The sequence below is a fragment of the Gadus morhua genome, chromosome 10 (assembly GCF_902167405.1).
Source record: "Gadus morhua chromosome 10, gadMor3.0, whole genome shotgun sequence".
NCBI classification, from domain to species: domain Eukaryota; kingdom Metazoa; phylum Chordata; class Actinopteri; order Gadiformes; family Gadidae; genus Gadus; species Gadus morhua.
The window spans coordinates 25,070,576-25,096,093 of NC_044057.1; the positions used below are offsets into that span (position 1 = coordinate 25,070,576).

The 25,518-nt window shown below is 46.2% G+C and overlaps 3 protein-coding genes and 1 long non-coding RNA gene across 4 annotated transcripts in view; 2 read left to right on the forward strand and 2 right to left on the reverse strand.

Annotated features, from left to right (window-relative positions):
* Positions 1-1,298: 1,298 nt before the first annotated feature.
* Positions 1,299-15,819, forward strand: LOC115552099 (DNA-directed RNA polymerase II subunit RPB2). The gene is made up of 25 exons (XM_030367870.1): positions 1,299-1,442; positions 1,890-1,962; positions 2,227-2,377; positions 3,280-3,392; positions 3,507-3,726; positions 4,629-4,787; positions 5,160-5,324; positions 5,417-5,613; positions 5,922-6,041; positions 6,707-6,893; positions 7,113-7,256; positions 7,869-8,008; positions 8,761-8,872; positions 9,220-9,374; positions 9,650-9,848; positions 10,031-10,199; positions 10,435-10,531; positions 10,849-10,943; positions 11,449-11,699; positions 12,152-12,241; positions 13,064-13,171; positions 13,774-13,887; positions 14,419-14,579; positions 14,873-15,068; positions 15,411-15,819. Exons 1-25 carry the CDS (start codon positions 1,424-1,426, stop codon positions 15,498-15,500), a joined length of 3,525 nt encoding a protein of 1,174 aa, XP_030223730.1. The 5' UTR covers positions 1,299-1,423; the 3' UTR covers positions 15,501-15,819.
* LOC115552104 (uncharacterized) lies at positions 10,846-17,011 on the reverse strand. The gene is made up of 2 exons (XR_003978277.1): positions 16,877-17,011; positions 10,846-10,999 (listed from the first exon to the last, which is right to left on the reverse strand). It is a non-coding gene; the product is annotated as an uncharacterized LOC115552104 (long non-coding RNA).
* Positions 16,624-25,518, forward strand: part of LOC115552101 (uncharacterized) — a 96,554-nt gene continuing 87,659 nt past the window's right edge. Inside the window, exons 1-2 of the mRNA XM_030367876.1 lie at positions 16,624-16,722; positions 18,666-18,755. Of these exons, the coding sequence (XP_030223736.1) occupies positions 18,707-18,755 (49 nt within the window). The 5' untranslated portion in view covers positions 16,624-16,722; positions 18,666-18,706. The remainder of the gene's footprint in view (positions 16,723-18,665; positions 18,756-25,518) is intronic.
* Positions 24,446-25,518, reverse strand: part of LOC115552098 (uncharacterized) — a 120,511-nt gene continuing 119,438 nt past the window's right edge. Inside the window, exons 24-25 of the mRNA XM_030367869.1 lie at positions 25,323-25,421; positions 24,446-25,083 (exon numbers count right to left, since the gene is read on the reverse strand). Coding sequence (XP_030223729.1) covers positions 24,896-25,083; positions 25,323-25,421 — 287 coding nt within the window. The 3' untranslated portion in view covers positions 24,446-24,895. The remainder of the gene's footprint in view (positions 25,084-25,322; positions 25,422-25,518) is intronic.

The window sequence follows — 25,518 nt, forward strand, 5'->3', positions numbered from 1 at the left end:
TCCACAGCATCTGGTTCCCATCCGACTCTTCGGGGTTTGGGGTGAACCACCCCGGGGTTCCAGATGCTGGGGAGCTGTTTCCAGGGAACGCTACACTGGATAGAGGAAGCAGAGGAGGAAGAGGGTGGCGTGGAGGGGAGGAAGAGGATGGGAAGAGAGAGGATTGGAGAAGGAGGGGAGGGAGAGGGAGGGAATAGGAGGGGGAATGAGGGGAGTCGAAGAGAGGATAAGAGGGTAGGGAGATAAATGGGGTGGAGAGGGGAGAGGTTAGGAGAGGAAGGGAATGAGAGGGCAGGGCGAAGACGGTCTGAGGAGTGGAGTGTAGAGCTGCACAGGTAAAGGGAGGCTACCTAATAACAGAGAAGGAAGAAGAGGAAGAGATAGAGAGATATTGAGAGGCGAGAAAGAGGACGTGAATAAGAAAGAGTTTTGTCCAGTCTAAGAAATAGGGTGGATCAAGATTTCCAAAAAATGAGGGCAGAAGTCAATTTAAGTTCACCAACTTCAGAACAACATTTGCCATGCTTGGTTATTTTCTTAAAATGCAAACGCAATTCGCAATTAAAAAGTACACAAAAACAAATGGATGCAAAATTCATAGCGGAGCTATTTATGTGTCAAATTTAAGTTAACATAGGCCTACGTGGTAACGTTGTATCCTAACCAGCTATTGGCTATTGGTCTGCATAATAACCATATTTATGAATCCTTATCATTGTTTTGTTTAAATTGAAGCCAGAATTTGGGCTATTCAGATCACAGATGGATAATAAGAAGATTGTTACGGCAGACCTTTTTTTTTGCACTAGGTTTCCTCCCCTGGCTATCTCTGACATCTAGTGGAAACAACTAGGAAGTACATATCTGATCATTTTAGTGCACTATTACTATTGTGCAAGCTCGGGTGTATAATTGCAGAAATGATGAATAGAATAGTATTATTATTCTAATAATAATTATTCAAAGCCAAAATTACAGTAGATACAGCAAATAGGTTTTTCATATGCATTGTCCAATATTTGTTTACTTGCACAATTAATTGGCTGAAGTTAGCTTTGGCTATTCCTATTATTATTTACATTAAGTAAGTTATAACTCCCCTGATCACCGAACAATAAACATAGATAGGATATTTGTAGCACAATCGGAGGCTTTGATTTTGAAAGCGCCAGGACCCATATTATCCAGAGCCATTTAGATAGATCCCTCTCAGTTGCGCTGCAGTTATTCTATTTTCCCACATTGTCGCTTTTGCTGTGAACTTTAATTTTGAAAACTCCAGAACCGGTGATAGCCGGAAGTGACTTTTATTCTCTGCAGTGTTGTTGTCTTGCCTCCACAGCGTTGTGCGAACGGAGTGAAGTCGGAATACTTTTACTGACATTTAGTATTTAAATAGCGCCTTAGAGCGTTTTCTGGTACCATGTATGATCCAGATGAGGGTAAGGACGTGTTACTTTGAGTGAGTCGTGAACGAGGATATTATAGTGAGCTAAATTGTATGGAGCTCACCTTAGCTTTCAGTCATATTAGAACTAGGCTAATATAACTAGCCGGCTAAGGTAGCCGAAGCTAATGGCGCGCTACTTTGATGCGACTTGCTTGAGTTTTGCTCAAATGCTAGCTCTATAGCTGGTATATAAAGTTGTTTACGATTCGAATCCCTTTATTTAACACTTTGGGAATGTATGTGTTTATAAATGCATTCAAATACAATGTGCAGATCTACATAAATATAAGTAACGTCTTATACTTTTTGGGTTTGTCGGGATGGAAGTGTCTCTCTTTCCATTTTATCTATAAGTATATCAAACATACCATATAGCAAAACCCAGCATTCATTTTTAACTGTAATTTCCCCTTTGCTGAATCATCTCTCTTAATTCCAGAGACCCAGTATGACGAAGATGAAGATGAAATCACCTCCGATTTGTGGCAGGAAGCCTGTTGGATTGTTATCAGGTAGCTAATCTTTCAGATGTATAATTATGTTGTCATAAGTATGATTAGGAAAATCGAATTGTATGGTCATGCCCTGGCATTTTAGTTTAGCCTATAATTTGGCTTAAAAAAAATAGTGTATTGCATGCTTTGTAGTCGATTAATATATTGTACTGTCAGCCATACTTCTTGACATACAGTCTTGTCAGACTTGAACAATATTCAGTACACATTACAGATCTTGGTATTGTTGTTGGTAACAGAACAAATGTCCTCTTCTTGTAGCTCGTACTTTGACGAGAAGGGTCTGGTGCGACAGCAGCTGGACTCATTTGATGAGTTCATCCAGATGTCCGTCCAGAGGATCGTGGAGGACGCCCCGCCCATCGACCTGCAGGCTGAGGCACAGCACACCTCCGGGGAGGTGGAGGATCCGGTGAGAGCCACAGCTAATGATAATAATCGTCATCATTAATAGTAATATTTTTTAATAATAACATTGCTGTTGCGTCTCACTCCCCAAGTTCCTGGTCACATGGATTTAGTCTTGGGATAGGAAACGTGAATGTCAATTAATTCCATTACACGTTTTTAATTAACGACTTTAATTGCAGTTGTTTTTCTTACATCGAAGAGGCTGGGAATTATTAGGGATGCACTGAAATGAAAATTCTTGGCCGAAACCGAATATACTGAAACAGTTGGCCGAAACCGAATACCGAATGTGGCTTTTGCTGTTTTTCATTCATTTTGCTTAAATTTTTCCCCTAAATAAATCTTGCTTTTCAATAAAAAAAATCTATTACAAATTTGATACAAAATATTTATTGAATACTGAACGTTTTCTAACATTCCAGCAGACCTTATAGCAAGAATTTAAGAACAATGTACCTTTAAATAAATGAGTAAAACCAATTTCTTTTTTTATTATCAAAAATAAAAATGTTGGGTGTATTTTTTTCGGTCTTTTTACTCCTTCGGCCGAAACCGGAAATTATTTTTTGGGTCATTTTCGGCCAAACATTTTCGGTGGCCGAATATTCGATGCATCCCTAGGAATTATGGGTATGGGGCCAGGCCAGCCGAGCTGTTGGGGTGCTTGACTCCCAGGTGAAAGGTTCTGGGTTTGAGTCTCAATGTCTGCGGTCTACCTTTAGGCATCAGTGAGAAAGGAGCCCACACCCTACCCTAGCCCTAACCTCTACCTACCTCTACCTGAAATGAACATTCATCATTTGCATTGGTTTAAAGTGTCGGCTTAATGACTAAATAGTAGAAATGGTGGGTTTGGTAGCTTGAATCAATAATCTCATGCCCCCTTATTTCTTGTCGACACAGCCACGCTACCTGCTGAAGTTTGAGCAGATCTACCTGTCCAAGCCCACCCACTGGGAGAGAGACGGCGCCCCATCTCCCATGATGCCCAACGAAGCTCGCCTTCGCAACCTCACGTACATTCTCCTCTCTTCAGACCCAGTGTTGGTCCTCACATACGGGACAGGTTTTCCCTGCTTTTTCAGTGCGGTGTGTTTAACACGTCTTGTCTCCTCCCGCGTGGCGTTCAGGTACTCGGCCCCTCTCTACGTGGACATCACCAAAACCATCATCAAGGAGGGCGAGGACCAGCTGCTGACCCAGCACCAGAAGACCTTCATCGGAAAAATCCCCATCATGCTCCGCTCCACCTACTGCCTGCTCAGCGGCCTGACGGATCGTGATCTGTGTGAGCTCAACGAGTGTCCCCTGGACCCCGGGGGCTACTTCATCATCAACGGCTCCGAGAAGGTAAGGGGTTGATGGAGTGCCGTCGTAGTAACGCTGCTGTGCTCACTTCTTAGCCCAATTTGACAGTTTTTCCTCAAAAGGGATTTGGGGAACAGGTCTGGCTGGTTAATGTGCGCCACGGGGAATGTTACTCTAACTAAGTTTATCTTTTAATGGCGCTTTTCCACCGGCGGTTGCGCTTCGGACCCAGCACTCCTCAGCCCAGTAGTGAGGGTGTGGTATAGCCCAGCTCAGTTACGGCTCGCGTTTCAACCGCCAACAGTACCCTTATAGTGCAGGGTTTAAGCCGGATGGCGATAGCCGCTGCAGCTACGTAAGCATCGTTTCCTCATGGCAGGCCGACACAGTGTAGCCTGCTATTCAATTCAAGGCAATAGAAGAATGCGACACATTAAAAGAGCCACAATGTAGGACGTCCAAGAAGGACGTCAAATCTTCAATAATCGAAGCTTTCGCCGTTGTACAGAATTACCTTGCGGTTACTGCGTTTGTTAGTTCTTATTATTATCCCCCTGCCGCGCGGAACTGACAATTCTGTCGACCAATCAACGGACGGCGTGTGTAGCTCACACTTGCCGGCACCCTTCCAGGCGTCTCAGTACCCCAACGGAGGAGTATTGCGGGACGAGAATGACTCAATACGGCTCAGTCCGGATCACGCCCACTTTTGCCGGTGGAAATATCTGCACCTTTGCAGACTGAACAGACCCGCACCCTTTGGTGGAAATGCGCCATAAGACAAGCCTCTATTATCCCCCGAGTGGGAAATTAACAGATTTTTGGCCAAAGTTAATTTTGTTAATAGGATTTGGAATTTCTTTATATTGTTGTTCATGGTTTTGATATCAGGTGTGTGTGTGCATATATATAAAACGTATCATACATGAATACGTTCTTCTCAGGTCCTGATCGCCCAGGAGAAGATGGCCACCAACACAGTGTATGTGTTTGCCAAGAAGGACTCCAAGTACGCCTACACAGGGGAGTGCCGGTCCTGCCTGGAGAACTCCTCTCGCCCCACCAGCTCCATCTGGGTCAGCATGATGGCCAGAGGAGGCCAGGTGAGTACACGCCAACAGCTACCTGGAAACCCTCTTCTGGATGTACTGACTATCCCCTGTAGTGTGGTGGTGGTTAACCTTTACTCTCACCTGGACAAACTGAATCTCACCTGTAGAGTAGTTGTCGGTCACCTGTAAACTCTCACCTGAACTGTAGTTATGTGGATTTGGATTTAGTAACTACAATTAGCTGGCACAATTTCGTCCTTCCGAAACTTCCTTCCTTGTTCTTTAAGATATCGCTATTTAAGAAACATTTCATTGGGATTTTCCGAGGGGTCTCTTTTGCCTGTCAATGTTGGGCTTCAATCTGAGAAACCTTTCTATCCTAACGGGAACATTTCCCCCTCCTCCCCCCCGTCCTGCTTTCAGGGAGTAAAGAAGAGCGCCATTGGGCAGAGGATCGTGTCCACACTGCCATACATTCGGCAGGAAGTGCCCATCATCATCGTGTTCCGAGCGCTGGGGTTCGTGTCCGACAGAGACATCCTGGAGCACATCATCTACGACTTCGACGACCCCGAGATGATGGAGATGGTAAACACTGTGAACCTCCCACCGCTTATAAGGCTCAGATTCCCTGACAAGTCTGTGTGTCTGACATCGATACGGATCACTGTGTCCGTCAGGTAAAACCCTCTCTGGATGAGGCCTTTGTGATCCAGGAGCAGAATGTGGCTCTCAACTTCATCGGCTCCAGAGGTGCCAAGCCCGGGGTCACCAAGGAGAGGAGGATCAAGTATGCCAAGGAGGTGCTGCAGAAGGAGGTGCTGCCCCATGTGGGAGTCAGCGACTTCTGCGAGACCAAGAAGGCCTACTTCCTGGGGTAGGAGAATCAAAAAAAAAAAGAGAAAATAAGAAATATGCTCACAATGTAGGACTAGATAAAGATGTAAACATTGGTTACAGTTGAGGTACATTGACATTATTGATGCCAAACATTACGACAGTTAAACATAACTTTATGGTATGGTCTTTCTGACGCCTTTGCTTTACACAGAAAAAAAGTTTACACTGTGTCAAAGTTAATACCTCAACTGGCATCGAGTGAAAGTAAAACACATGATCAAACATGACCTCCTGTAAGGCTGAAATATGTTAGTTGTGCTTCATATTCATCTTTTCTTCTTTCAGGTACATGGTTCACAGACTTCTCTTGGCTGCCCTTGGAAGAAGAGAGCTGGATGACAGGGATCACTATGGCAACAAGAGGCTGGACCTGGCCGGCCCGCTATTGGCTTTCCTTTTCAGAGGGTGGGTCTTGACACAATCTTTCTTGTTTTCAATGTCTTGATTGGATCTCACATTTATATAACATTTTAATCATTTGATTTATGGGTTCTTCTGCAATGGTTTGAAGATCTTCTGAAAAGCATCTTCTGTTTGAGTCCCACATGCTAATTCTTTACGGATAACATATCTACGGATTTCCTCAGTGTTGACTAGGGCTGGGTATTGCCAGGTACCTTTCAATTCAATTTGATTCTTTAGGTCTTCATTCGAAGATTTGATATTGATCCAATTGCTTCGATATCGATTCAATAATACGGGCAGATGACAATAATACCTAAATATTATTTAGAATTAACAATTTCCAAACAAATTAACCATTTCATTGTGCTTTAAGCGAAAAGGGAATACACCATTGTATAGTATTGTTCCTGAGCTAAACTTGCAGCATGAAAATAATAATCATAACATGGACAAATGTAAAAGGGCATGTACATTTAGGAATACTCGCTTCTAGATTACAATGATTGAGTATGCTTCTTTTTAAAAAGATATATTTTTATTTTATGGAATTAATCGATTTCAAAAAAGTTCTGAATCTATATTTAATCGAGAACAAATAAATTGCGGTGCATTGATGAATCGATATAGTGTTGACACACAAGTGGACGACCTCTTCTTGTTTCCAGGATGTTCAAGAACCTTCTGAAGGAGATCCGCATCTACGCCCAGAAGTTCATCGACCGCGGGAAGGACTTCAACCTGGAGCTGGCCATCAAGACTCGCATCATCTCGGACGGCCTCAAGTACTCTCTGGCCACAGGCAACTGGGGAGACGTGAAGAAGGCCCATCAGGCCAGGGCGGGAGTATCCCAGGTGAGATAACACGCTTCCCTAGCCTACTATCAGATGCTTTCATCCACACTAACTCAGTGGAGTCGGACACATGTCATTAAGGAGCAGGTAGGGCTTATTTCTCATGCACATGGATTTCTACAGGGAGGAGGCTGACATTAGGGATGGAACCTAGGGCCCTTTGAGGGAGCGAGCAAACGCGCTATCCTGAAACTAAACGGGTTTCTGTTTGTCCGTCAGGTGTTGAACAGGTTGACCTTCGCCTCCACGCTGTCTCATCTGCGGCGCCTCAACTCGCCCATCGGAAGGGACGGCAAGCTGGCCAAGCCCCGGCAGCTGCACAACACCCTGTGGGGGATGATCTGTCCCGCAGAGACCCCCGAGGTACGGTGCTCGGGGTGGGACTCGTGTAACCAAACACGGCTCTTACAAACCCTCTACTGTTCAGTATTTAGTAGTGGTGTCACGATACACTCGCTCACGAGAAGAGACTCGATATTCGGTTCACGAGAACGAGACGAGATTTTAAGAAAACTACAATGACAATATATTTGACCGAGTTGCACATGCACTTTGAAATGTTTTATTATAACTCTTTACATGCATGAAATTGAAACTAAAACTAAAATTTATAAAAGTTGAAGTAAATTAAATTAAATAATTCTCTTTTTTTCAAGTGCAAACAATATTATGTGCAAAACCAAATCAAAGTCAAATCAAATAAAAAAAAATCAGAGACCCTAGAGGTACGGTGCTCTGGATGGGAGTTTTGTAACCAAACATGGCTCTTAAAAACCCTCTTTACTGTTCAGTATTTAGCCATTCTGCCGATACATTTAGCCAAAACGAAGGTAGCATCAATTTGTAGAGGCACGTCATTTAAGAGCAGCTTGCTCTAGAAGACGTAGAGGTAGACTGCATCAACGGTCGGCCGGTTATTAAACAACACCTCGACTATGCTTTTTTTGCATTGTCCCCCCTGTCCTGTTGATGCAGGGGCACGCTGTAGGCCTGGTGAAGAACCTGGCCCTCATGGCCTACATCTCCGTGGGCTCCCAGCCCTCTCCCATCCTGGAGTTCTTGGAGGAGTGGAGCATGGAGAACTTGGAGGAGATCTCCCCGGCTGCCATTGCAGAGTGAGTCACACACGCACACAGTGACAAGCCCGCATACAAAGACACACAGACATCTTTGGGGTTCTAGGCGTTCTACGCATAGCTGTAGACCGTACTACAAGTGTAGTACGGTCAAGTAGTAGACACTGAACATAAATAGTATGTACTTAGTACTCGGATTCAGCCCAGGTATTACTGAAGGCATTTAATGGTCAAAATATTATTAATAAATATTCGAATATATTCGAATACTAATATTAATAAACAAACGAACTTCGAATATGATTTTTGGCCAAAAGTCAAAGCCCTAAACTGTATTGGTCATGTTAAGGAAATATGCCAAAATACTTCCTTGCTTCTGCTCCATGTTGGTGTGCTGATAATAGACCTGCAGCTCAAGGTTGGGTTGATCGGGGATTTCACATGTCTGATTGATCATGATTGATTGGGGATGTCTGATTGATCATGTCGGATTGATCATGTCTGATTGATCGGGGATGTCTGATTGATCATGTCTGATTGATTGATGATGTCTGATTGATTGAGGATGTCTGATTGATTGAGGATGTCTGATTGATTGAGGATGTCTGAGTGATCGGGGATGTCTGATTGATCATGTCTGATTGATCGGGGATGTCTTGTTGATCGGGGATGTCTGATTGATTGATCATGTCTGATTGATCGGGGGTGTCTGATTGATTGATCATGTCTGATTGATCGGGGGTGTCTGATTGATTGATCATGTCTGATTGATGTGGGGTCTCTGATTGCAGCGCCACTAAGATCTTTGTGAACGGCTGCTGGGTGGGGATCCACAAGGACCCGGAGCAGCTGATGAACACCCTGAGGAAGCTCCGCAGGCAGATGGACATCATCGTCTCTGAGGTAACCGGGACCAAGATTATTATGGGCTGTTGGGCAGCACGGGGCCTCGTGCTGCTAAACTAAACTCCTGTTGAGTGTATGAATTAAGAATAGGATTTATGTGATAATATCATGAATATCTTCTTTTTGTACTTTTCACTTTTACTTTTTAAATGAACCACTATAGAATATCCGGTAATGAAACGTATGAGATTGTGAGTGGAGTAGCTGCTGAAACAAACCTGGAGGCGCCTTCTACGTTGTTGTTCCAACCCTACATCTGGGATGCCACGTTCATCAAGGCAAACTAATTGGAATAGTGTGACTGCATTGACACGCTGGATGTGTGTGTGCGTGTGCGTTCCCAGGTGTCGATGATCCGGGACATCCGAGAGCGAGAGATCCGGATCTACACGGACGCCGGACGCATCTGTCGGCCCCTGCTGATCGTGGAGAAACAGAAGCTGCTGCTGAAGAGGAGACACATCGACCAGCTCAAGGAGCGAGAGTACAACAACTACAGGTGAGCTGGCCCTGGACGCCGTCACCGCCCGCTTTCGACTCGCCGTCGCTCCTCAGAGGCCCAAAGTCAATGTGCAAAGAATGATGTCATCGTTTTGTGTGAAAGTGGTGTGCCCCCACCATCCAGAATTTGAATCTTGGCAATATGTAAGCTACCTGAGGCTTATTAAACGCAACACCCACTGGCTGTTGCAGTGTGACCGTAGTGGTCTAACGTATGTGTGTGTGTGTGTGTGTGTGTGTGTGTGTGTGTGTGTGTGTGCGTGTGCGCGCCAGTTGGCAGGACCTGGTTGCCAGTGGCGTGGTGGAGTACATCGACACCCTGGAGGAGGAGACGGTCATGCTGGCCATGACCCCCGATGACCTCCAGGAGAAGGGCGTGGCCTACTGCTCCACCTACACCCACTGTGAGATCCACCCCTCCATGATCCTGGGAGTCTGCGCCTCCATCATCCCCTTCCCCGATCACAACCAGGTATCAGCAATACGGCCCTGTGTGTGTGTGTGTGTGTGTGTGTGTGTGTGTGTGTGTGTGTGTGTGTGTGTGTGTGTGTGTGTGTGTGTGTGTGTGTGAGAGACAAGGGTTGATGAAGCTGGTCAGATACTCTGATATAATTGTCGATTTATAATAATTTCGCTGTTATCTCCTTCATGCAGTCTCCCAGGAACACGTACCAGTCTGCTATGGGTAAGCAGGCTATGGGCGTGTACATCACCAACTTCCACGTGCGCATGGACACACTGGCCCATGTGCTGTACTACCCCCAGAAACCTCTGGTCACCACCCGCTCCATGGAGTACCTGCGCTTCAGAGAACTGCCAGCAGGTGGAGCTGTTCGCCTTTATTTATTGTCTACTCTTATAAACTTCCATTCCCAATGGTTTTATATTTGTATGATTTTGGTGATCGATTGGAATCCCTACATCTTACGGAGTCTAGAATTTACTCTTAAATTTAATTAAATATATTGTATTTTACGATATAAGTGTACAAAGGTACAATATTACATTTTTGAATGCTAGCAATTTCTGGATTGATTTGAACTTTGGTGGTGTGTCAGGCATCAACTCCATCGTGGCCATCGCTTCCTACACGGGTTACAACCAGGAGGACTCTGTCATCATGAACAGGTCTGCGGTGGACCGGGGATTCTTCAGGTCAGTCAGCTCCTCCGTCTGCATGGCTACGTCTCTCTCATTTAGTCCATGACCCTGGACATTTGTATCTTTGGGTAAAACAACGCCGCTTAATGTTAATTTATTCAGTCTTCTCGAAGGACATCAAACTATATTAGTGATGATCACTTATAGACACAAACATAACGTCCAAATAACTAGAAGTAAAGTCTGAACCACTCCTAGTGACGGCATGAAGCCTGCTCCAGGTCCTTCAGCAGTTCCCACAGTGGTGGTGGGGATGATGATGATGATGAGGATGGACTTGTAGGTTTACAGGTGCTTATGTTGTCCGGCAGGTCTGTGTTCTACCGCTCCTACAAAGAGCAGGAGTCGAAGAAGGGCTTCGACCAGGAGGAGATCTTCGAGAAGCCCACGCGGGAAACCTGCCAGGGTACGTGGAGCGCTCAGGACCGCCGCAGTCGCTGGTCCAGTCGCCATAGGGACCACCTGCCATGATGCGACCAAAACAAAACCGTTGTGTTTTAGTTTCATTCATGCAATGGACTTTGATCCAAATGTGGGCTTCCCTTCAGTAAAGCTTGACCGCTGAATGGTTATCAATGTCGCATTAAGATGACATCAACTTTATTAATAAACGTCATTAATCCCAGAAGGGAAATTCGGGTGTCCCAGCCGCAGAATTGGAGGACAGCAAAATCATTAAAAATAAAAGAAATGTACAACAAGAACAATAACATAATGGCGGATGTGAATGTTAACCTTCACATCCCATCCTTCATGTATGCGATACGCCTCATTGCACCAGGTTGAAGGTGCATCATGTAGCATTTAATCACCGTCGACTTTGGCATCAAACCAAGCACCCTCCTTCATACCCTCTGGTGGGGGTGACCATCGCCGCTGCGTCACAAGCCCCTCCCCCTGTCCCCAACCAGGCATGCGACACGCCATCTACGACAAGCTGGACGACGACGGGCTGATTGCGCCGGGCGTGCGCGTCTCCGGCGAGGACGTGATCATCGGCAAGACGGTGACGCTGCCGGAGAACGACGACGAGCTGGACAGCACCAACCGCCGCTACACCAAGCGCGACTGCAGCACCTTCCTGCGCACCAGCGAGACGGGCATCGTGGACCAGGTCATGGTCACCCTCAACCAGGAGGGCTACAAGTTCTGCAAGATCAGGGTGAGCCCCCCCCCCCGGGGAGGAGACACAGACCGCTGAGGGTGGGGGGGGTCCCAGAGCTTGCTCGTGAGGACATGACGGCGCGATTGTTAGGGTTTAAAGAGTCTCACAGAACCACAATTATTGTTCTTAACGAGAATCCGTTCAGCGGAATTAATGATTTTTTACTCATGTAGGCTAATGCACCGAGCGAATTCCAACACACACACACACACACACACACACACACACAGACACAGACACACACACACACAGAGAGAGAGAGAAAATTCCATATCAATCAGTCCAAACCAGATCATGAAACCCCCGTACTTTACGAGCTGCAGAGCGGTGGCTGTTGACCAACGGGGTACGCGTAACTCTTCCACTGTGTCCCCCCAGCTGAACAGTCCCTCAGGGCTGCGTGTCACAGCCTGTCTCTCCGTCTGTCTCTCCCTCTCCCCTGGCCACAGGTCCGCTCCGTCCGCATCCCCCAGATCGGAGACAAGTTTGCCAGCCGACACGGACAGAAGGGTACCTGCGGAATCCAGTACCGACAAGAGGTAAAACCACATCCTCATGAGTGGGAATGTGGAGGGATATCTGATCAAAATGCTGGCCAGTAGGGCTGGGGTAAAACATTTACAAAGAATTGCAAAAAACGTTAATATTTTTTTTGTTTTTCCTGCGTCTTATTGCGTTTACATTCATGAAATCTGTTGATATTCAAATGTTAAAAAATTATATGATCTTTTACACACTGTACTCTGCTTCAATACATTAATTTGCCAAACTGCCTTTCTTAGTACATAGCGAACTGGAGTAGATTGTGAAATGTGCACCCCTAAGTACTGATTCATTCGTTTATTTTGAATCGGGAATCAAGAATCATTTTTTGAATTGAATCGTGACCCTCAAGAATCAAAATTGAGTTGGGAGATACTAAAGGAATCACACCCCGTGCCCAGATAGTGTAGGCCCGAGGTTGGCGTGTCTGACCGAGGAGCCAAAAGGATTCTGGGTTTAAACCCCGTTGGGAGACAAACCCCTACCTGCTCAATCATGATGCATCTCATTCCAATATAATCGCCTTAGTCTCTTTGACTACAAGCTACATGGTGAATAAACACGGGTAGACAGTCTTCTAAACCCATAGTTTCCCTGACCTTTTGTTACCTATCTACCTTCCTTTTATCAAACTCGCAAACCAGCCCATTCTGCTTCTCTGCATGTTAGCCCTAGCTCTTTATTAATCCGGAGAGCCTACTGCGGCTCATGTGTGGGAACAAATTCCCTTTGTAAAGCGGTCTTAATCAATAGGCCTCAATCCAAAGAGCTGCCGCGGGTGTTGTGTCTTCTAGCGTCTCTGCGTGTTTGCTCTTTAGGATATGCCCTTCACGTGTGAGGGGATCACGCCAGACATCATCATCAACCCCCACGCTATCCCCTCTCGAATGACAGTCGGTCACTTGATCGAGTGTCTGCAGGGCAAGGTAAGTGTGTGTGTGTGTGTGTGTGTGTGTGTGTGTGTGAGAGACAGACAAAAAGTTATAGTGCTGCACAACCTGGTTTCAACCTAGAAATTCAATGTAAACAATTCTGTAGATAAATGTATTTCTAAAGTTCCCTGTGTGTGTGTCAACACTTTAAGTGGCTATATAAATGCACTCTATGGAGCATCCGTCTCCATCCAACAGTCTGCCTACACTGTTGATGTTGTCCAGTATCCTGTTTACTTTGCACTGCAAGGCTGGATCTTGTGTCACAGTACGCCTTGAGAGCCAATCACAGCTAGCCCCACGCTGACGCCGTCGCTCTGTGTTCCGCCCGGCCCGAGGTCACACTGTCGACCAGCGCGACCGTAGTATATTGGGTATACTGAGATGAACTAGTCGGACGCCGACGTTACTCTAGGCATGTTTATTGTCGACCCGGGCACTCCAGCACAACTCTGATCAACAAGTCAACTGATCAATCGTACATCAACTCTGAACCAACCCATTTAGTTAAATCTTTTTTAAATTAAACACTGCTCCATGTAAAACGTTGACGTGAGTCCGTCTCCTTCTGTCCCTTTTCCCCCGTGCATGCGCAGGTTTCTGCAAACAAGGGCGAGATCGGCGACGCCACGCCGTTCAACGACGCGGTCAACGTGCAGAAGGTCTCCAACCTGCTGTCCGAGTACGGCTACCACCTGAGGGGCAACGAGGTAAAGCCAGAGCACTCGTTCTCCTCCGTACCGCTCTCCATTGAGAGGGGGTTACCGTTGACAATATGTAAGGTTGTTGTGTGTTCCCACAAATGAATGGCTGGCTCGACTTGGTACGTGGGAAATGGATACAGACTAACACCCGGTCGTTCGTTCATTCATTCACTATTTATGAGTGTGTTTGAGAGGCAATTGTAGGTGCATGAGCAGCTCAGTGTAACTCACCGAGTTAGCACTAGGGGTTATGTACACTACTATATATAATTAAATATGAAAAATGCTTTAAATAATTTCCCCTGGGATTATTAAAGTATCAATAATCAATCAATTAAACTATGTCATACTGGATTCCGTTTTCTACGTTTTTGTTGTGTGGTACCCGTTCGGGTCTTGATACGAAGTTGGAGCTGGCGATCCTATCCCTAATATTAGGCATTGTGCCACAGAGACCTCCCACTCCAACAGGTCTGATACGACGGCTCACTGCGTGCCACGCCTGATGTCCAAGCGCTCTCCGTCTCTCCACTGCAGGTTCTCTACAACGGCTTCACCGGCCGCAAGCTCACCTCCCAGATCTTCATCGGGCCCACATACTACCAGCGCCTCAAGCACATGGTGGACGACAAGATCCACTCCCGGGCCCGAGGGCCCGTCCAGATCCTCAACAGACAGCCCATGGAGGGCAGATCGCGGTAGGAACCCACTGCCTTCCTTTGACTCGTACTCCGTCTTTCCAACATTCTGTCTCTCCCGTGCTGTTTCTCTCTCTCTTTACGTCTCTCTGTCGCTAACTCCTTATTTGCCCGATGCGCTCTCTCTTTCTTGCTGGTCCACCTGTCTCACCTCTCTCTCACTCTCTCTTCATTTCCCCGTTTCTCTCTGTCTGTCTGTCTGTCTGTCTGTCTGTCTGTCCCTCCTCCTTCCCCTGTTTCTCATACTCCTTCTCTCCCCTCACCCAACCAATCGTGTTCTGCCCTCCTCCCAGTGATGGCGGTCTGCGTTTCGGTGAGATGGAGCGTGATTGTCAGATCGCCCACGGCGCCGCCCAGTTCCTGAAGGAGCGTCTGTTCGAGGCGTCCGACCCCTACCAGGTGCACGTGTGCAACCTGTGCGGCCTCATGGCCATCGCCAACACGCGCACCCACACCTACGAGTGTCGCGGCTGCCGCAACAAAACCCAGGTACACCAGCGGGCCACGGCCCCCTCCCTTGTTGCACACGTCTCCCTCTGAGCCACTGCTCTGTTTTCCTGTCTGCGCTAGTCATGGACATGTATCCAAACAAAATGCAATCAATGAATGACTTGTTAACTAATTATTTTTAACGTCAGCAAACTTGCAACTTGAGTAACACACAGCAGTCGCTGAGGGGCCTTAAGGGACTCAGTGTAGTGACGCGAACGTGAGGGTGTGAAAAAACTAGGCACAGAATGCTGCTTGTCTCCATGCCGCTGAATGAGCCACAGCGCCTCAGCATGACTTTTTATTTAGTCAGCGTTTCCGTTTTGTCCTCCGTGGTCTCAGATCTCGCTGGTGCGGATGCCCTATGCCTGCAAGCTCCTCTTCCAGGAGCTCATGTCCATGAGCATCGCCCCTCGCATGATGACCTCCTAGGGCCCGAAGTCGAGCCGAGGTCACCACCTGCCGCCCCGGGTCCGCTCGCTCAGACCGCGCTTCTGGGCTTCCGTGAAACGCGTGGAGCTCCACCGGTGTGGAGGAATGTCCCGGACGGATCTAAAGTGTCCACTTCACGACGATCACAAATGGAAAAGCTAGACTCACCAGTAACGCGTAAACTGAAACTCTGTGGAGCTGCTTTACTTTCTTTTTTTAGGTCTTTGTGAAGTCCGGTGTACTGAGAGAGTTCTGGGGAATCATATTGATAGTCATGTTCTCTGTTTTGTAAAATTTGAATAAATCATGCTTTTTATGACCTGGGTTTCATTGCCGTTTGATTAAGCTAAACTAATGTGTTTTCTGTGCCTGTTTCTATCCCTAATTTGAACACTACTCTAGTACGTGGCTACTACAAAAAGTCACATCACTATCTGCTTTTTAAATCCAATCAGAAATGTATTGAATATTTTCAGCAAATGCTAATTTCAGCCCATCTAAAACCATTGCAACCGCGTGTGTATTTCCTCCATGCGGAACTAAGAATGAGGAACCTGTGCGCCATTGCAAAAGTCGCAAGTGGACGAAAGTGGCCCAACGCTTATGAATTTAGCTGAGGGTGGTTGAGAGGATTTTTCTTTCTCGTTTTGAAGCCTAATCGCCGCTCCGCTCGTTTCAATGGGAAACGCGACGGTCTGTACTTTCAACATTAAGTTTTACATATTTATACTTTGAAATACATTGCTGGACCAGCCAGACCAGCCCCTCCAGCACCGCCTGCCCGCGGACGCCTCCGGTCTTGCTGTAACGATCCGAGGGCTGCTGGCCCCGGAGCTGTACGACCGCATCGTGGAGCAGCAGAGTGCCGTCGCCGCCCCCCCCCCCCCCCCCCCCACTTCTCAGCCTCTACCCCCCCCCCCCCCCCACTGGACCTCAGCCCGCTCTCGGCTCCAGCCACGGCCGTTGGCTCCATGGCTCCACTGCCTGGAGCCATGCCCCGCTCCACTGCCTGGAGGCACAGGGTCCAGGCAGGGGAGGAGCGTCGTGCCCGGGAGCTCCTCCTGTACCTGCAGCCGCTGTGGCCAGCCCAAGACCAGGGAGGACTTCTCTGTATCGCCCCAGATGTCCTCCATTCGGGCACGGTCGATCAAAGGGACGGCCATGGTGTACGTCTCCGCAGCACCCCATTTTTATGACCTGGGTTTCATTGCCGTTTGATTAAGTAAGTTAAACTAATGTGTTTTCTGTGCCTGTTTCTATCCCTAATTTGAACACAGACAGTTAACCGTAGTTAACCACGAGCGACGAAACGCTGGGTAAACGCAGAATGACACGCTGGTACATACTTGTAGGACAGAACGGCCGGGAATCGCTACACGGTGAGCAACGTCCAGCTGCTCCAGGATGTCCTGCGACCAGCCCGCCACCTTCTTGTCTCAGGAGGGGCACTGAAGGCACTCTGTGGCCATGTAGTACCACCCGCTCCTGTCCTAGACCCTCCGGACGGTCTTCAGCTTGCGCCCATCGGCGGAGCACTTGAGGTGGTGCGCCCACATCCGATAGGGCAGCCAGAGGAAGAAGGGGCGCTGGAAGAAGGCGTGGGCTGTGGCGGGGGGCTGAGTGTAGAGGAGCCGGGCGCCTGGCGGGTACCACCACAGTCGGGGCGGTGTGGTGAGGACAGCCTTCCCACTGCTGGGGTCCCTCCGGAACAGCGCCCGGCCCACCCACTCCTGCTGCTCCTCAGGCAGCGTCTTCCTCCAGCTGAGGGGAAGCAGCTGAAACACACACACAGCAGACACACAGTTAGCGGTTGTGAATGAGCAGCAGACAGGCACACATCATATACACACACACACACATTATACAAACCTCTTTGCCGGTGGCAGGCCTCGTGGCCATCGGTCCTGGTGCTGGTCCTTCCAGCGGGACCGCGGCTGGTGGGGCGTCCGTGGACGTGCCTGACGACCCATATCAGCGTTAGTGTATAGTGTTAGTGTATTCACTACAAAACGTATACTCACTGGGAGGGTCGACCTCGTCGGCAGCAGCGAGCAGTTGGGCGTTGGTCGGGTCAGAGTAGCAGACGCCTGCAAAGAACGACAACGAGACGACAACATGAACTGATGAAGCACTGCTGTGTTGTTAAAAGCACCTCACAGGCTGTTTTGTAGACGGTGCAGTTACCTGGCCCCGGGGGGACATGTCCTGGCTCCGGTGCTGCCTTGGGCTCAGCGTCCTGGGCCAGCACATATTGCTTCAGGGCCCCCATCTTGGACCTAGCTCCCACCTTCTTAGCCAAGCCACAAAGCTGTAGCAGAGCAAAGAAAAAACACACACAATTAACACACACACACACAAACACACAAAAACACAATACTTACGTTTGACTCTCTTGGTCCTACGCGCCGTACAGGGACTTGTAGGTCCGGTGCGAGTACACCCCGAACCCCACCCGCGCGTCGTCAAGCCCCCTGGTAGACCGGGAGCCCTCGCACAACCTACGCCTGACACCTCTGTAGCTTGAGCTGAGGCCGTTTCATGGGAACCAATGTGATGAGGCAAACACTTGAGCTGTTTTTGCTCCTCTGCCATCTCTAACTTCCCCCTTATGGCTCAGATTACCCTGATAACACAAACCCTAACAACTAGACTGACGAGCAAGGGTCCACCAGTAAAGAATGAAACGGATCTCTTCACATTGACAGTACAACAGAGACATCAAGGTTTAACCTTCAGTTCAGTCATTTAGTAAACACTGTCCTCTAAAGCGACTATTTTTCCCGAGTCATAATAATAAGTAGGGAGGTAGGGCGTCTTGCAGTGGTGTTTGGAGCTGAACCTTTGGGCTGGGACTCCAACACCTGCCCTCCTCACTGTCCTTCAAAAGCTTTTAAAACCGTGGACTTATATTTTAACATGAATTCATAATTTCTTTCCTAATTTCTTTCTATGAATAATTATTGATTTTAGGGATTGTACGATTATTATTGGATCTCTGAAGATGCCCAGTATCACAGTACAGTTTAACCTTTTCATCCTAATAAAGGAATGTCCCTTTTAGTTCAGTTATGGTGATGATAAAGTTTGCTCAGTGGTTGCACAACTTCCACTTTTGTGATGACATGTGTGTCTCATATGGGCTGGGTTGTGTGTTCCTGTGAACAGACTCCAGTCCTGGACTCCACTGAGACCACACTGAGGTCGAGATGCTCAACATGGGGGCTGTGCTGCTGTTACTAATTGGTGTGGCTGATGGTGAGATCTTTATGGCATTATTACTGTTATTGATCTTTATGTATTTTATGTAATTTAGTCAGCTATAGTTTTGTTTTAATTGGTTTAAACATAATGAGTGTCATTTCAACATTTGTTGGGTTAAACCAATTAAGCTTTTATCGTACGTTAATTCGGGATAAATTGAGTCCATTTATTGTTGAATATCATTAATCATTACTCTGCCATTTGCTTTTTGACTTCCCCACAATGTGACTTCTCCTTTGTAATTGCAAAACACAACAGTATTCCCACATATTATCGAGAGTATTCGGGGTAGGGTAGGGTATTTTCATGACAATCGTATGAAAATTATGTATATCAAATCCAACATTTAATGAAATATTACAATTTTCAACCTTCTATATATATGAGTATAATGTGCCTCTCTGCAATGGCACACATTGTATTCAAAATGTCCACCCCTCTTATAGTAATGGTAATAAGAGAGTTCTTACAGCAATAGTGAGAGGTGGTCTGTGTATCTCAGTGAGTTATATCTCCTCTATTGTCTGATTGTCTTCTGTAAACCTCCAGGTTTGAAGACCTTCTGCGACGCCACAGAGCCAAACATCACGACCCAGTGCTTTGGCTCTCTGGGAGGAACTGTGGAGGTCGTGCTGCCTACTAAGACCTCACAAAATGATACCTACAGACTGAAGAAAAACAATACTGTGATTGTTAACAACCTCGGTGTGACAACAGACGGGAGATATTCATTTATTGTCAGTACTGGAACATTTACTATAAAGGGCGTCAACTTGAAAGACACTGGTGAATACTCAATGGAAGTACATGATGGAAATGGGATGCAAGTAGCAAATAAAAAAATGTATTTAATCATTCAAGGTGAGTAACTATATCTTATTTCAGCAGCAGTAGTTATTTGTAACCAGGGTTCATATGTAAACTGTACATCTAATGGAACACATAGTATCACAGTGGGTTCACAGAGACAACAATACCTTATGCTCTGAGGCCGCTTTGGGATCATTAAACTTCAATTTAATGGGTAAGCAGACTAGCCCATAGATATTAAAATAAAAACGCATATATATATATACAAACATAAATTAATTAATTAATAGCCGTCATCAATCATTAAAATGGAATTTAATATCCACCATAGTTAATGAGACATTAAGATAATGAAGAAGAGGACGCTATAGTCTGCCTACCCGTTTCTTATTATATATATATATATATATATATATATATATATATATATATATATATATATATATATATATATATATATATATATATATACATATATATATAGTCATATATATACAGTCATATATTCATATTTATTTATAAATGTTGTTCACTGTGCCATACTTTTCTTAGTCACAGCCCTCGTCCCTATAATCGCTGGTTCCCTGTCAGCGATGGTTCTGCTCCTGATAGTAGCATTGGGAGTCTACTGCGCAAAAAAGCACAAAACCTCAAGAGGTACGAAGCCCCTTTGCTGAGACAATGTACAGATTAATGTAGCCTACAGTATAATGTCGCACTAACGTAACGGTCGAAGACTGGAATGGAACGGAACGCCAACCAGTCTAGGAGGACATTCTGAAGGCGGTACTTCGATAATAACTATTATTATTAGTAACTATTCTTGGATGGCGTTCTGTTCTCTCATTTCCTCATTTGCTCTTCCTCTCCATTCGTGCCGCCCTCCTCTCCGCAGACATCACAGAAGCGGAAGATGTAACCTACGCAGACGTCTCTGTGCTCCAGCGCCAGGGGCAGCGGAGAGAGCAGAGGGAGGGGGAGGTGGAGTACGGGGCGGTCAGGGTGGCTCCAGGCCCCGGGCGGACGCTGGAGACCAATGTGGACGAGTGTGTGTACGCTCAGCCCCAGAGCACGAAGCCCTGAATGCTGTGAACACCCAGAAGGACGCATAGACATTTTCAACCTTTTTACTGACACTCCCATCGTGGCTTCGGAAAGACCAAGTCATTGGCCCCCTACGTTCTGATGATTCAGCATTCATTCTATTTTGACATTCAGGCGGAAATTTTGGCTATGCCGACATTACATAATTTTTTATGCTTCACACCACATCTGCTTTCATGTTAATGATTGTATTGTTATTTTAATTATGTCTATAACCCTTTCTCCTGTTTAATAAAAACACAGATAAAGATTGATATGAGCCAATACTCCTGAAATCTGAATCTGTGAAACCACTTCTATGTAGGCTATGTGAATGTGCTTGGATTCAGCTGTATGAAATATATTATTTTGAATAAAATTGAATGTATAGTTTCTAGCAGCACGGGAAGGATGAGACGGGAGCCCAGGTTAAGCGGTTAACACACATGACACACTTAATATAACTAGGCCTACTTAAAGGTTGTATAGGTGATTTGCTTTTTTGGCCATTTTTGCAAAATTACTTGAAATCCTTATCATAACCCGCTTACAGCCACTGAGTTAGAAGTACTGACATGAAAATTAAACAAGTCAATCATCTGTGGAACGGGCAGGGCTCGAAAAACTCCAGCCAATCATTTCCATTGCCACCGAGTTGCATTGGACAGTAAGTACGTCAATCAAACGGTCGTACTGCACTCCCCCTCCCCCGCGCCCCGCGCGCGACCCCTTCGTGCAGTACTCGTGACCCAGAGCTCGTGACCCAGAGCAAGCTCCTGTTTGTTGTTATCCTGCGGTAGCTACTGGAACTAGTTAATCCACATTTGGACCTAGCAGTAGAAGACAATTTCCATGGCAGACAAGACGCCACCATCCCCACCACCACCACCACCACCAGCAAAGAGAAGGAAAACTCTTTTTCAGAGAGTAATTGATAATAAAAACGCTGAAAGAGAAAAACTGAAATCAAGAATAATCCTAGGCGCTGCTTTCGAACGTTGGCGGCAACTGAAGGACGAGAAGGGTCTAAAAACCGATGCTTGTCTGGCGGTTGACCTAGTTTCAAAGTTTATACCGTTTATACTCGGTAATACCGGTGTGGAGACGAGTGTATTACTCGGTGTGAAAATGTCCACACCGCGGCAACCCTAGTGAAAACCAGGACTTCCAATACAATTATATGAAACAAACATACATTTTCTAAAAATAGTAATGATTTATGTGACCGTTTAATGTTTATAACATCTGGTCCAACCATTGCAGCGAGAACGTATTCTCAGCAGGGGGTGCTGGGAAAAAAAAAAACTCAGCCTGCACTAGACTCGCAACTCGTTACATTGATAAAAAAAGATGTATAGCAGCGCAGCTCAATTACACCAGTGCATGCGCGGACAGTTGAAAATCGATCGTTCACATCCAGCTGCTCACAGAACAAGTTTAGCGCACCACCGCTACCCTCACACTTTTTCATATAACCTTTTTTCAGCACTAGGTCATATGAGCATTAAATAAATGCTGCGTCTCAAAATGCCTTGGACAGCAGCGAGGATGACTCGCTTTGCCACGGGCCGAAACAGTTCGGAGCGACCACAGCCAGAGCGAACACAGCGGGGCAGAGGAGTGTCAGGAATAGTCTTTGGTGTACACATCAGTACGGCCTATTTGCACTACTGTTTAGTGGCAATGCAGTGTTTTATTCGATGCCTTTTTATTTTCGTATATTATTTCAATGAATACAATTTATTTATTCATAAAAAACGGATCTGGTCTTCAAATCTTTTTTCCAAATATAGGTCGTCTTACAATGGGGTTTGTGTTTATATTCGGACCAATACGGTACAGCGGGCGCTCACATGACGTTAAGCATTTCCTGGTGCATAATGTGACGCTTCAGAACCTAAAATCCCGTTTCTCCCCGTTGACACAACAACACATAACCGGCGTTTTCAGAAATCTCCACTTTGGCCGGAGTTTTTAGAAATGATCGTTTTCTGTGATAAGACAGGGCCTCGGACAGGGGGTGTTGCAGCACCCCCAGCACTCCTACTTCCCGCGGTACTGGGTGCAACTTACAGCTGAATGTAGTGCCATGTTGTTAAACGAAAACCTAAGCTAGCCTGGCTCGCTCTCGCGCATCTCTGTTCGCGCTCGTGCATGATTGCGCGTCCAGGTACTTGGAATGGGTGGAGTCAGAGTCAGCGTTGAAGGAGAGGGGGTAGGACCATTTGAGTTGTGTATTTTCAAAATCTGCTGGCGTTTCGCAAATCACCTACCCAACCTTTAACATAAACGTCTCGGCACGGTGTCTTGAACAACAACTCAACGGCAACACCAGCCCACCCACAGCGACAAACAAATCCCACACAATGTCTCTGCTGCAAAGGACCTAGGAGGGCGCCAGAGGTCCGACTTGCGATTGTCCTGAAGGTCTCGCTGGTCCGCTTGGTCCAGGTCGAGCAGCACCCGTGCTGCCGTCCCCTCCAACGCCAACGCAAGTTGGACGGCGGCCTCCTCGGCACCCCAGCCATTGTGCCACTCAGCAAGCCGGAACTGGGCCAGGTATGGCTCCAGTGCAGTTGCCCCGGAGAAGTTTGGCAGCCTAACCGCTGTCCTTGCCACCAGGGGGCGGGAGGCAGCTGCTACTTCTCCGGCCATTCCGGTCTTGGCCACGCGGTAAAAGTGCAAAACCGCACGGAAACGGATTCCGTTCGGAAATCCTTGCCAAACCACACGGAATCCGTGCGGTTATGCACTTTTACCGCGCCATTCTAGGGCCGGATTGTGGCCTTCTTGGCTTTCCATAAAGCTGCTGCTGGCCCGGCTGGCCTTCTACAGCCGCACGGCCGCGCCGGTGAGCTAATTTCTAACAGCTTGAACCGTGATCCAGAGCTCAGTAGTTCGACTAAATGGGACATGAAATGTTGTCAGGTTGTAAAGTCAGATAATCAATACAACACTGAATTAAGGGTCATTTCAGTGTCTCTACTCCACGCAACAACAGGGACGGAAGGAGAGCAAGGGTCTGGAATGAATGGTTTCAAGATGCTTTCTTTCGAATATTAATAACAATTTAAAAAAAAACTGTAGATCTCTGAGATTATCCTGATCTCACAAGTTCAATTTCTGTTTTCATGGAATTCCTTGCGAACGTTGTGAGCGGTATTTACTGCTCGTTACGTTGTGTAGGCCTTTGTTATTTAATGCTCGTTACGTTGTGTACGTTATGTAGTGTACGTTATTTAATGTACGTTCTGATGTGCACGTTAAAGTAACGCTGGTGTTTGGTTTCAATTAAACTTGTTTAGATTGTGTTTGAAAAATGTAACAATGTCGATTTTTGTGGTTCTTTACAATAAGTCATGTTGAATGATTGATCCTTAAATACTAGTTCTAAAAATTGGTAGGCTATGGTATAATTTATTTATTTATGTTTGCATAATATATTTGTGTTTATTTTCTCTTTTATTCATCATAAGTGTTTTCGCGTATTGCTGACAATCACAAAATTAAATAGGGTAAGAAATCGAGTGATAAAATACAGTAAAAAAAAAAAAAAAAAAAAAGATTATTCAAGTAGGCCTATTAAAAATTGGATGGCCCTGCCCCTGCCTATAAGGTGATTAAACGCTGCTCCCGATTACGGTCTACATAACCAGGCAATACTGCCCCCCAGAGGCTAAACACAGTAACTGCATCTGGAGTAAAGCATGTAGCTCAGTACTGGTACTTACCCTACGCAGATATCAAGTAAAGTAATGCTTCACTTTACAGGTCCCAATAATTCATGGTCAGTAGGTGAATATTTTTTTTATTTAAATGTTTTAATTACAACCAAATAATTATAGATGATTATATTACATTTGCCAAGAAGCAGTTGATAGATAGCTGGTTATTTGATATCATAATTAGGCTCACGTGCAAAATAAAGAGCATAGTTAAGCATTTAGAATAGTATAATAAATATAAGAGGTATAATAATAGAATACGTCAACAAGCAGAATAGCATGATACATACAGGTATAATAATACAAAAGTTAAACGTGCAGAACAGTATAACATTCTATTTCTAATAGCGACCACTAGGGAAAACAACAAGAGAGGAAAAAGTTAATTAATAATGAAAAAGATCTTGCCATTATCAGATGCAGAGAGAGAAGTGTCCCTGGCAGGTCAAAGGTCAACAGGCTGCTGGCCCTCTGGCTAAAGCGCTGTCTACGCGTCCTTCTGGGTGTTGACAGCTCTCAGGGCCTCTTCCTCCGGGGCTGAGCGTACACACACTCGTCCACATTGGTCTCCAGCGTCCGCCTTGGGCCTGGAGCCACCCTGACAGCTGCGTACTCCACCTCCCCCTCCCCCTGCTCTCTCCGCTGCCCCCGACGCTGGAGCACAGTGACGTCTGCGTAGATTACATCTTCCGCTTCCGTGGTGTCTGCGGAGAGGAGGGCGGCACGAATGGAGAGGAAGAGCAAATGAGGAAATGAGAGAACAGAACGTCAAACAAAAATTATGACTGTTAGTATTGAAATATCGCCTTCAGAATATCGCCTAAACTCTGGTGGGCGTTCCGTTCCGTTCCAGTATTCGGCCGTAACGTTAGTGCGACGATACTGTACATTATAGGCCTACTGTACTGTACATTCTTAAGGACGCAGCAAAGGGGATTCGTACCTTTTGAGGTTTTGTGTTTTTTTGCGCAGTAGACTCCCAATGCTACTATCAGGAGCAGAGCCATCACTGACAGGGAACCAGCGATTATAGGGACGAGCCCTGTGACAAAGAAAAGTATGGCACAGTGAACAATGATATGAACAATAATTATAAATTAATATAAATAAATATATATACACACAGTATATATATATAT

Bases quoted from the DNA above. Each gene is read 5' to 3' on its own strand.
- LOC115552099 (XM_030367870.1), top strand. The intron at 10,944-11,448 runs GTACGTGGAGCG...GTCCCCAACCAG, and splicing joins CACGCGGGAAACCTGCCAGG to GCATGCGACACGCCATCTAC. The intron at 15,069-15,410 runs GTACACCAGCGG...CCGTGGTCTCAG, and splicing joins GCTGCCGCAACAAAACCCAG to ATCTCGCTGGTGCGGATGCC.